At 41.3% G+C, this 12,434-nt stretch overlaps 1 protein-coding gene across 9 annotated transcripts in view; it reads right to left on the bottom strand.

Moving 5' to 3' along the window:
* LOC129187238 (aryl hydrocarbon receptor-like) overlaps nucleotides 1–12,434 on the bottom strand; it is a 52,379-nt gene that overhangs the window by 20,613 nt on the left and 19,332 nt on the right. For all 9 annotated transcript variants that reach the window (XM_054786194.1, XM_054786198.1, XM_054786199.1 and 6 more), the window contains exon 3: nucleotides 1,958–2,061. In XM_054786194.1, the coding sequence (XP_054642169.1) occupies nucleotides 1,958–2,061 (104 nt within the window). The remainder of the gene's footprint in view (nucleotides 1–1,957; nucleotides 2,062–12,434) is intronic.

The raw sequence follows: 12,434 nt of genomic DNA, 5'->3' as shown, positions 1-12,434 counted from the left end.
GCCAGTTTGAATGCTGACCAGTAGAGGAAAAAAAAAGTAATAATAATAATGTTGACCAGTAGAGGGCACTGCGGACTGCGGATAAAAGTTGTACAGCACTACTCGGCTTGTTATTATCATAGTTCATGGTTTTAATTCATCCTGAACATGCATGAGTCAAACAGTAGCACATCACATAGTACAATTCACAATTTTGCATGTCCAAAAAGGAGTAGGAAGAAGCAAAGCTTATTTAATCCTACCCCTCATCAGTTTCACATCAGTTGCAATACATTTATTCACTTCTTGTTCTTCCAAGTGTACTTTGTAGGTCTACATGACAATGTAGTGCAATCATAGCCAAGGTTTTTACTTACTAAAAGGAAGCTAGAGGCTTAATAATAACTGATAGAATATATCCACGACCCACAGAACAAAGCTGTGCTCGTAATGTCTTACGCTTGTTTTTAATATTTTACTTTTTACAGCTTTAGTTCATCTGGAAGTGACGGGAAGTGACGGTGGGTGTCCCGAGCAGGAGAGCTAGGCTCAGTGCTAGCTGTGAGTTTGGAGAGAGTTGGGAAGTGTGTTTATGTTGGCGTGGATGTAAAGTCCTGCAGTGTTCTCCGCTGTTAATAAAGCCATTAAAGTGCATCGGCGACGTGAGTCTCTCCTTCCCCACAACAAGCGGCATTACAGTATTGACACACATTGTGCACATTGTCTCACACCAGGAAATAAACGGTGTCATTTCTTACAGGCATTGGCTGGACAGCTGTGTAGTGGGGCTTGTTTAACCTTTGCCTTGTGGGCAAGCAGGAAGGAGAGACGATGCTGAGAGATGTGTGTGTGTTCTGAGCTGCTGTCTGGTGGCCGCGTTCAATAAACAAAGTTGGCAGAAGCAACAGGAGAAGTTTCCTTCTTTGCTTCGGAGCTGAGTAACACTGACAAGTTAACAGACTAGTAGCGAACGGAAAAGAAGACGGCTTTTTTTGTGTCGAATACAGAAGATGAGGACTTTGATGGATTTGTGGATGAGGATTGATCAAAAACAACATGAGTACATTCTAAAATACTTCAATTAAGTACAACCGAACTGAGTTTTGCTCCCGCTGCCGCATGCATGCTAGCGTATGTTTTTTGTTATTGTAGCGTTGCTGGGAGCACGTCCTGTTCCCAGCCTACTTTGCGGTAATGTTTTGGTGACAGTTTGTGTGGATCTTGTGAATGATTGTGACTGAGCTAGGACTCAGTAATTAAAGTCTACACACGACGGCTTCATTGATTGAAAAACCAAACTTTTTCGTGCATGAAGCTTCTACTTGAGTCGGTAATTTGGCCGCTATATGCGGTCAGATATTGACCAAGGGAGACAAAATGGGTGGCCGCTGGCCGCGTTGGACAGGTGACTGCTATACACAGGGTCTATAACATGTACATTTGCTGCGGGGGATTTTTCAGTGGCTGCTATAGGCAGGTGGCCGTTCTATAAAGGTGGCCGCTAAGACAGGTTTGACTGTATATATATATATATATATGTAGATATAATGATTTTGATATATTATTATATAAGTTTTTTACATTAATACATTTATATATTGAATTATATATTTTATATTATATATATTTATTTGTGTTGTGCATTATTCATTTTATTATTATTATCGTTATTATTAATGACAAGAATAAAGTAAAAATATTATGGGCATAAAGTGATAATATCGCATGAAAAAAAAGTTGAAATATTGTAAAAATATGACTTAAGAAAACAACAACAGAAATGGAAAAACAAGCAAAAAAGTGTAATTTCAAAGAAAAGTTCATCCTAACAGTACATCATAAGCATATCTACATGGGTTGGTTTAGAAAATATAAAAAACAAGGTGGCCCTTCCTTCTGTCCTTTGGATTTTTCAGTATGCAGACCTTGTGGAAAAGGATGACACCTTCGTAGTAGCGTGTGTAGCACTTTATATTACCTGGAGCAGCAAGTCTCCCTCAGAGAAGCCTCTGCTTTCCAACGTGCTCCCATTGGGCCCGTTGGCTCCAGGAAAGCCACCGCCGGTGTTGTTCTTGAGCGTAGCTGTGAGAAAGACAAACAAGACGCAGTGTAAACAAATGAAAATGCAACAAGCCGGGATGTTTGACTGGTGGCATAACTCGTGTGATTATCCCATTCAGTGGTAGAAGAAGAGGTTACAAAAATGTGCCTCGGCTTGTTTGAGACAAAAAAAGCAAGCTCGTCTCATAATCCCTTCTTCTCATGGGACGTCCTGAGAGGTGAAGAAGAACAGGTAATAAGACACCGCTGGCTAGATGGGCTCCAAAGCTGCTTAGAGAGAGATGTCTTATTGTGTGTGCAATCCAGCAACTAGTCAGGATCACACCTGCAATATTTACCTTGGCATCGGCTTATCAGGCTGCCAATTGTGGCACGGAAAAAACACCCAGATCCTTTTCGCTTATTACCTCCACCGAGTGCAACTCCTTTGTTTTTCTCTGAGACTTGGTTAGTTAGCAGGAGTGTGCAAATTCTGAATACAGTCGTCCCTCCTTTATCACGGTTAACTGGTTCCAGGCTCTAACAATGGTTAGATCCATTTTCAGACAGCCATGAACAGGTTTTCTATGCTTGGGAATTTTAATCAAATTAATCACAGTTTTCAAAGTAATTAAACATTATTAATTGTAAATTCTGACTGTATTTTATGAACAAAATGATAAACGACAGGATTACGTATATTTGTATGTATTAATTTAAGTCAAGCTAAAAGACAGCATACACGTCTGAAAATCTAGGTTCCTTACCTAACACTCTTTGATAGTAGCACAACAGTTGATACTACCAGCCATGAAGAGTTGCATTCAAAGGCACCGAGTAATTCAAGTTTAAAACAAACAAGCAATGCGGTTAGTTGGGAGCTAGTCACGTTCTACCGTAAATTCCGGTGTATAGCATGTGTCCACATCATAAAGTGGCATACTGTGGTGCACACGAGTGTGTGAGGACCAGTCAGCTCTTTATTTGACAGGAGCCAATCATGAGCTATGAAAAAACTCATGATGAGCTCTATATAACAGTCTGACTTTCAGTCTCACTGTTTCATCTTACAAACAACAAACTCATCACACAGCAACTTAACACTCATATAACATTATACCTCAGAAATATAGAAGCATGTATCAATACGGGTTTAATATAGGAAAAAAAACAACATTTTAAAGTGTTCCCATATTGCATTTTGGTTGAGAAACCCATTTCACTTGAGGAGCATAGAAAGTATTAAAAATGTTGCTGCAGTGCTGCTTCTGTCCACCAGAGGGAGACATACGACCCAGAGCCCAAAAGCCCAGGGGGAAGCTGACGTCACTGCAGCGCTCCAATGAATGCGTTGCTCAGACGCAATGCCTTATGGGAAAATGTTGTAAAAATGTATTTTTTTTATTTTAAACTCATATTGGGACATGTTTGTGTGTACACCTTGTGAGTATTAAGTTGTTGTATGATGAATTTAGTGCTGTTAGTAAAGTGTCCTTGAAAGATGACACGGTGAGTCAGATTGTTATGTTGTTATACTGGTATACATACTGACCTCCACTGCCTTTCAATGGGTTGACAAGCTGGTTGTGAGTGCACGGATAGCTCGTGATATTTCTTTGGCAGCAGCCAAAGAAAGAGCTATCGTTTCCTCAATGACTCACGAGCAGCATAGTATTTAAACAATTAGTAGTAGTTCTGAAGTAAAGGAGATATTACAAGCTTAGAATTTAGCCGCACCGCTGTATAAGCCGCAGGGTTCAAATAGCGGCTTATACATCGGTAATTATGTCTTGTCCTCTGAAATGCTATTTGTGTGTCGTTGTTTCATGAGCATAAACACACAGAGTGTCCAGCCGTATGCTAGCTTGCCAGCTGATTTTGAAGCTGAAGTTCAGAAAGGGTAAAAAAATATTTGATTCAACTCTTTTTACTATTAGTGTTAAATTCACACTATGCTTTTATACAATGACAAATGAACACAAAATAGCATAGAGATGGCCACAAAGCCAGTCATAAATAGAAGACAAATAGTCTGGAGTCCTGGTACTGCATACATACTGCAAGGAAGTAAGACCAATACATCTGTTTAGGATGCTACACTGTAGTACTCTATAGGACACGTTACAATAGGTTCATGCTAGTCTTGACTATTTTTCCGTCTTATTGCCGTCTAAGTGACAAACATAACAAGCGCCATCGTCCTTCCTGCCTCTGTGCTGAGCTTTTGTGATTTCTGTTGTAAGCAATAGCTTGACTTCCTCCATGTGCTTGGCCACCAGAGGAACATCCCAGGAAGTGGCCTGTGCCAAGTGGACCGTCGGGTCCAGCCACGCCAAAACCTTTTAGAGAGGGAAGGCACTGCACCCCCTCAGCCGAGTGATGAAGTCATCAGAACAAAGTTCACTTGGAACAAAATCCCTACAGAAAGAGCACAAGCACACTGCTGGCCTGAGTCCATATCTGGAAAATCCACCAAGACCCCCTCCCCCCATTCAGACCTCGCGTGAGCAAGTGGGCCTCTCAGGGGCCCCCTGTTTGTTTTCATTCGACTTTTGCTTCCCTGGCGTTGAGCTCGCTCCCTTCCATCTCTTTCCATTATTTACCGCTTGACAGTCTCTGGTGCTGCTCCGTGCACGGCCAACAGGAATTCCTGCGAGATGGGCTTGACGCCTCGTAGATCTTTGCCAGCATCTTTCACACACATTCTTTTGGAAGGGTGGAAAGGACTTTAATAGATCATTTCCTGCTTTTTCTGGACCTGAGGAAGCACACCAAAGTTGTCGTGCACAACTTTACACACTTTGCAGGAACATTTCTAAATTCAACTCAGCTCAGAAGAAACCACTAGAATCTACAACAAACTGATACTGACATAACGATACTTCCAATACCAGCTCTTCATTCTCTAAAATCGATTCTCAAATCCAAATAGCGATACTTTTGATACTTCAGTCATTTCAGGTAATGTTTGGATGACTGATCGTAAACAGCGCCATAAAGTTTTCATTCTTGTAATAGTCCCAAATAATTAATCATTTATTTTAATGGTTTTATTGTTTTAATTGTTTAAAATGCAATTTTTGCATATTTTGTCCTCCTAGTAGTATTAGTATTAGTATTATTAGTAGTAGTATTAGTGGTAGTGGAAGTAGTAGTAGTAGTATTAGTATTAGTAGTGGTAGTATTAGTATTCGTATTAGCATTAGTAGTAGTAGTAGTAGTAGTAGTAGTGGTAGCCGTGCTCAATATTGGCTTTCTTACTACCATCCAACCTTTCTCGTGCTGTATTACCGATACCGATATCAAGCGACACCGGCAGCATGAACACATGATGCTTCTTCGACTGCGATGACGATGAATGCATTTCACACATTTTGTCTCAGTAAAAGTCCATCCATCCATCTTCTATGCTGCTTATCGTCATTTAAAAAAACCCACAAGCAATAGTCAAGTTGGGCTATATTGATATTTTAAAAACATGGTTATTTACGTTCAGCATGAGGGCTGCACAGCCAAACAGTCAGGACATCAGGAAGATCTGGCTTCGAATCTGCATTGGGCGTCTCTGTGTGGAGTTTGCATGTTGCCTCCGTGTGTGGCGCCCATTACACATACGTAGGTGCACCACCATAAACTGTCTGGGCGGCACTTCCACTTTCCATCGTTTTGTTCCGTCAGCATCGATTATTGACATTTATGAATTGATTAATCGTCAAAGTCTGCATTGCAACGCATCTAAGAATCTGTTACTTCCCTTGCCCCAGTGTGCATGTAGTTTCCCAACAACGCGTCACCTTCTGCATGCTACACTCATCCTTGCATTCGCACTTCCTCCTTGCCGTCGAGTGTGTTTTTACACTGAGGTCTTATCAAATGCACTTTTTATGGCTTAAAACTTTAAACGTCTTTGGGGACGAGCATTCGGGTTGAAAAAAAACCTATAAATAGGTCTTTGGTATTGAATGAGTTGGTAATGGGCTTTTTCAGCTATATGATAACGCTGAGATGCACTTTTTCATGAAATATACTGTATATATACCATTCTGGCATGCATTACAGAATATCAAAGTGGCAAATTTGTATCCTTTCATTTTTCACTATGTGGCCCTCGCCAGAAAAACTTTTGGACACCCCAGGTTTAGACAGACCTTAAGTGTTGTGTTCAAACCCAGATGTTTGCGTTTTTAGGCTACAAAACACAACTGTCATGAATGCATTTGGAGTTTTAAGCTGTGCTTAAAATGAGCCTTTTAAGTACGTGTGCAGTGCCCTTGAGAGGATTAGCATGTTATACGTCGCTGGGGCGCATCTCTGCCCAGAAGGGAACTCGAGGGGGGAGGAAATGCAGTCACAACTTGGAGATCTGCCAGATTGAGAGCGAGCAAGAGAGAGCGAGAAAGAGAGAGAGAGAGAGTATAAAGCATGCCGGCAATGCAAAGGGGGATATTATCTTGATTTGAAAACATTTAGTTCCACTTGATCCTGTACAGAGATAGGTGTTCTCACGCATGTGTGAAAGGAAAGGACAGCAAATAGCAGCATGCACCAGTTGGGGCGCTTGGCCCAAAAAGGTTTGTTCCTCATTTTGGCCTTTTGATAAATCACAGCGTTTACTTGCAGGACTTGAACAGAGGACATATTTTTGTGGTGATCAGACAACTCATGCAGACGTCTCAAGGAAAGGAAGGAATTGGACTGGACTTATTTATGGAGAGTCCTACTCACTGACTCCTGCGTTCTAATCGGCGCTTTGGCCCAACTTCTTTGCCTTATCTCGCTAGCAAGCTGCTTCCTTAAAATACATGAGCGAAAAACCTCTTTGCTGCTGCAAAAAAAAAATCACCACAGTTGCAGTGTTGTTTCACCACCGCAGACCACATGCAAGCAAAACATAGCGACGAGTTCCACTAACATAAACACAAAATGCAAATTCTGGCTGCAGTTAAATATAAAAAGGGAAAAAAAAATATCCCCCAAAGTGGACAAACAACATTACGCCTTCACTCATCCTGTTTCGCGGTTGAATACGTATTATTATTAGGCCAAAAATATGCACATTTAAGCAAATTGTACATATTTTTGGCCTAAATGAAGCGTTTCCAAGCATAAAAATGGCTAAACGAAATAAAATACAAATATAAGGCATTCAAAAGACACATTCAAAGATGCTGTGATGATATGTAGTACTCTACAGTGGTCACTAGGTGTCAGTAATGTTACTGTATTGTTGGGTGAGACACACGGGCGGAACAGCAGGCTTTTATTGCAGCTTTGTACAATAATAACTACATAATAATCACAATCATATTAACCTCAATAACAACACGGGCTACTGTTGGGGCAGTAATCCACTCCAAACTGCAACTCATCTCTGAAACCCCAGTGTCACTTCCTGTCCTCCACATTTGCTGGCATTTATCTGTTTGTTTGTGTTCAAAATATATTGAAAACTTCTGAATGGATTTGGATGAAATTTTCAGGAATTGTTGGAAACGGTATATGGAAGATTAAATTTTGGGGGTGATCACCGTCTGGATCCAGGATTTTTTATTTTTTTTAAAGGACTCTAACATTGCGATATAGGACCATTTTCGGTATTTGTGCATGTAACTCCACAAAAAAAATGGTCAGAGCTCTTCGTTCGGGATATATGCTAGATGTTATCATGTTAACATTAGCATGTTAGCATTGCTAGCGTGCTAACATTAGCACAGTAGCATTTTTAGCCATTTTCATAGAAGACATTATAATGCTTGGCGTTAGCATGCTAACGTTAGCATATTAGCATTGCATACTAGCATTTTTAGCAATTTTCATGAATATGAACTTAAGAAGACACATCACTATCATGCTACTGTAGGTGTCAGCATGCTAACATTAACATTAGTTAGTTAGTTAGCATGATAACATAATTATACTAACATTTTTTGCATTTTCAGAGGTAGGCACTTATACAAACACTTAGCGCTATTATGCTAGGTGTTAGCATTCTAACGTTAGCATATTATCATTCTTTAAGTTATTCAAACCCTGCCATGGTATGTTTATGGTGGTATGACCAATATTTATGGTGTAAATCCCAGTATGGGGTGAACAATGACACTTGGCGGAGGTGCGTACTCATCTTTTCTAGCTTTGAAGAACTGTGACATCATGAAGCCGCAAACTTCTTTTTTCTTTTGCACATTCCCTGTGTTGTGCATTGCTGCTGGTTCTGCTGTGATAATTATGACAATCTGTGGTGGATTTTATTTCATATAGATGAATTTATGACTTAGATATTATTGAATTATGCAAGTTTGGATGTCAATGAATTCCTTACAAATAAAAGGCATTGTTTTTTGGCGCCGGTATCGGATAACGTGAACAATAGCCAACTGTGATGTTTAAACCACCTCCTAACATATAGAGCAGGACCCAGAAGGACGTACTGTGCTTTATAAATCAAATTAAATGCTGATTGCGTGCCTTTCAAGACATAATCTGGCGGTGGAGGTAGCGTGCGGTGACATCTGGCCTTTGGATCAACACCCATTTGCTGTCTGTGCTCTTTGTATGCGCATGAAAAGCCATCAGGTTTCACCTCGGCTTACGCGCAGACAGGAAGAGAAAAAAAAAAACACGTCCAATGGTCAATATGCGTCACTGGGACGATTCTTATCAGCCCCCCTCCCCAAATAAAAACAACACTCGTGCTGTAGCTGTAAATGGCTGCCACAGATACCATTCTAAACACCAACCACAGCAACCTCCAAAGTCAAACCATCCTAAAGTCGAATGATTCGGAAGACCACCAGTATTTTCCGCCTTTAAAGTCCCACCAAAATGACCTCATGCCAGACTTTAGTTCAGATGGCACCAAAGCCTTCAACATTTATGTTGTTTTTTTGCATCTTCGTTGGCTTTTGTGGTGACCCGTCAGCCTCTGCAAGCGCTACTTTGAGCAGTTCTCAACGTTACGCAAGACACTTTTGTCATTTTTAGGTAGCTGTTTTTTTTTTTAGCAGTTAACTTCTTTTCACACTTGCCTGACTGTTAACCGTTGAAAAAATGAGATACCCGAGGCACAAATGCAACACAAATCACCCCATTAAACCCAAGACTGAGTGTTTTATTGTTTTGACCTTTGACTGTTAGCAGTGATTAGCTTATTTTTACATTTGTGTGGCAAATAAGCAAGAAAAGAAATTCCACACTGGAAACTTCTGTGATGCAAATGACCGCATCTGCCAAATAAACATAAGACTGAGATTTGCAAAAAGAGGTGACGACACAGGTGCAAGCTAATGGATGTCAATTTTAGAGCCGTTTTAAACCATAAAAACGGGCCACGAGGTGGCAGAAGTGCATTTGATGAGCGCTCGGCATGGATCATTTGCATGTAAAAACACACTCGACTGCAAGGAGGAAGTGGAAGAGCGTGGCGGAGCACACAGAAGGTTACCCGCTGTAGGGACATTTTAACACAGTTGCGCACACACACAGTTGTGAAAATTGTAAATAGTTCATGGTGTTATATTTGTAAATACATTGTTATTTTGATGTTGTTTATGTGGTATAGTTGTTTTTGTCAAAAAGCTGAAATGTATCTTTTCACAAAAAGCTGTTTTTCTCCCTGTTTTAGTTGGAAACTGATATTTTCCCGAAACGTACCTACTGTATGTTCTACTGCTGATTACTGTACTAAAGAACGGAAAAGGGTAGAAACAAACTTTTTTTCTGATGAAAGACGGGAGTCTAATGTTTCTTTTGGTAGGTTCCATGTTTATATAGCCATATAACACAATATTCGGTGTGCCTTGAAAGATCAGTCCTAAAATGGCCGCTACTGAAGGGGGTTGTCTTTTGAAAATTGTCTGGGATTGAATGAGTTAAACAGTCCTTAGCTTATTTTTTCACTTGTGTGGCAAATAAGCGTAAAACAAATCTATACGTATGTCCATAACTCAGATCACCTCATCTGCCAAATAAACTGAGCTAAGACTGAGCTTTTTATTGTTTTGTACCTTTGACTATTAACAGCGCTTAGCCTCTTTTTACACTTGTGTGGCCAATATGGGTTTAAAAGAATGCACACTCTGTACTTCTGCGACACGAATCAGCCTGAGGCGGAGCGTCTCACGTGGTTAACTTATTTTTACACTTGTGTGACAGGTAGTCAGAAAGGAGTGTGAGACTTGGTAGTTCCACCGTTGCGGTTTTGCTTTGGCAGAACAACATTCATTGACAGTGTAAGGAAAGTAAGATAAGAATGGGAAGGAAAATTAAAGCTTCTGGAGGCCTCCAATGAAGCGATGGAGCACCGTGGTGAGAGAGCAGCGTTCCCGTAAGCCGTATGAGATGCAGCGCTTGGGCGGCGGAATGGGGTTTTGGAAACAATGAAGGCAGGATGAAAAGTGTCTCCGAGTGGTTACTGGCATTCTCACGCCACCCTTACGCGGGCCATCATGAATCAAGAACAACCCTGCCCCCCCGCGCACAGATGAAGTCCTTGCATCTTGGCCGAGAGGTCCATCCCCACCCGCGAGCCCAAACAAGACAGTGCACACGACCTGCTGGGGGCCGCCAGGACGCAACAACCCTTTGGCCTCCTTTGTGTTTGGGGTTGTGTGGACATGCTTCGCATATCCCACACACTAGCGTACTAGGCCGTGTTACCACATGGCCTCTGATTGCTAACAGGCGCTGGATGTTTTCAATGAGACTTGTTTTTTTTTTGTTTTTTTTCTCTCTTTTGCACAAATATGTCAGCAGCGGCGAGCTTTCAAAAAGATCCAGCTCAGCCTCGTAAAGTCACGTTACAAAGTCAACAAGCCATAAATAGCTTGTTGCACACTATCGCCTCTTTAAATATCTCTCACACCGTCTTTGTTCTTGTCTTTCTTTCTTTTTTTTGGTCTGAGGGTTGCAGACATGTCCCCACACGAGCACCCGTCCCGTGCTGGTGTTTGGACCTGGAGAAGCTTGCAGAGGCAGCCTCGGTGATCTCATTCAGACACACAACAAAGCGTTTGGCTAGACACTGTGTCTTCAATGACATACAGTATAATCACCGTACGTGCGCTCGCCCTGCGCAGATGCAACATCATGAGATGCCAACTGCTCCAACTGGCGGCTCGCCAGTTGGAGCATCGATTATTCTAGCTTTGTCCCATACTGTGTGGACAAAAATAGATCGGGAGCTTGGTGAACTTGCATACTGCTACATACTGCTACTACAACTTGCTAGCTGGTTTATGATGTTTTCTTAGCCCATTCAGCCTCCCAGGTATGCTCTTTATGCTACTGTGTAGTTGAACAACTCACCTTCCCATTTTACATGCCTGTTCTTGGTCTTTGTGAAATTTCTACACTGAAATGTTTATGTTTATGTCTAAATGTAAACCCTTGTTTAATGCAAGTGGCAACCTGTCCCAGTTTGTTGGATGGTCCTTGAACGCACCATCTAACTTCCTCTCATGCTGCACAGAGGGACTACTATACTGTATTTCCCCCCCTTTTTCTTTGGCCTCATGTTTGGTCCCAAGTGCTGATACTACGTGTGAATGCATAAAGGTATGATTTGATGACCTTATTGAGTGCTAATGTGCTGGTACTGGTGGATGGTGGCTTCGTATTCATTTAGTGCTTTTAGTTTGATGTTGTTCCTGTCTTAGTTTTACACAATACATAATAAATAAGATATATTAGATTGCTATAATATAGGAACCCGCACCCCCTCCATTGGTGACTACTGTTTCTGCAACATATTCCCTAAAACAGCACAGCACTCCTGTTACACAGAGGATCTTTGACTAGCGTGTTTGCAGCTGATTCCTAATAACAGCAAAGCACTCCTTTTACATAGACTACCTTTGACTAGTGTTTTGCGGTAGATCCCTAAATTGGCAATGCACTCATGTTTCATAGAGGATCTTTGATGTTTTTGCAGTCGATTCCTAAAAACAGTAGAGGACTATTGATCGGTGCTCGATTCTGAAAAAACGGGGGCACACTCCTGTTTCAAAATGGCGGCCGAAACAAACCGGATGGTACTTTGGGTGCTAAACAAGCGGGTGAATGCAAGACAAGGCAAAATTTTGGCAAAAATGTTGGTGCTTCTGGAACAGATTAATGACGCTAACCGAGGCACCACTATACAACAAAGTACAACAAAGCAAAACAACAATGGTGGACCAGAGTGCTGTTGCAGCATTTGCGTTTAGAACACTTCTCCATCGTCCAATGGAGCCGCGTTACTCCAATTCTTCACATTCTTAACCCACATTCAGGCCAACAAACGTTTTCTTACGGGGAAAATTCATTCCAAATGAATGAAAATCATTACAGGTGTCTGAGGGTTTGTAATAAAACTGTTTGGTAGTTTGCATTTCCCACGGTTTCAGTCAGCAAGAAAACTGCTGCTGCAGTCACCA

Source organism: Dunckerocampus dactyliophorus, chromosome 9, assembly GCF_027744805.1.
Source record: "Dunckerocampus dactyliophorus isolate RoL2022-P2 chromosome 9, RoL_Ddac_1.1, whole genome shotgun sequence".
NCBI classification, from domain to species: Eukaryota; Metazoa; Chordata; class Actinopteri; order Syngnathiformes; family Syngnathidae; genus Dunckerocampus; species Dunckerocampus dactyliophorus.
Note: the sequence above shows the minus strand (reverse complement) of the source record. Positions and strands in the feature narration are given on the sequence as shown.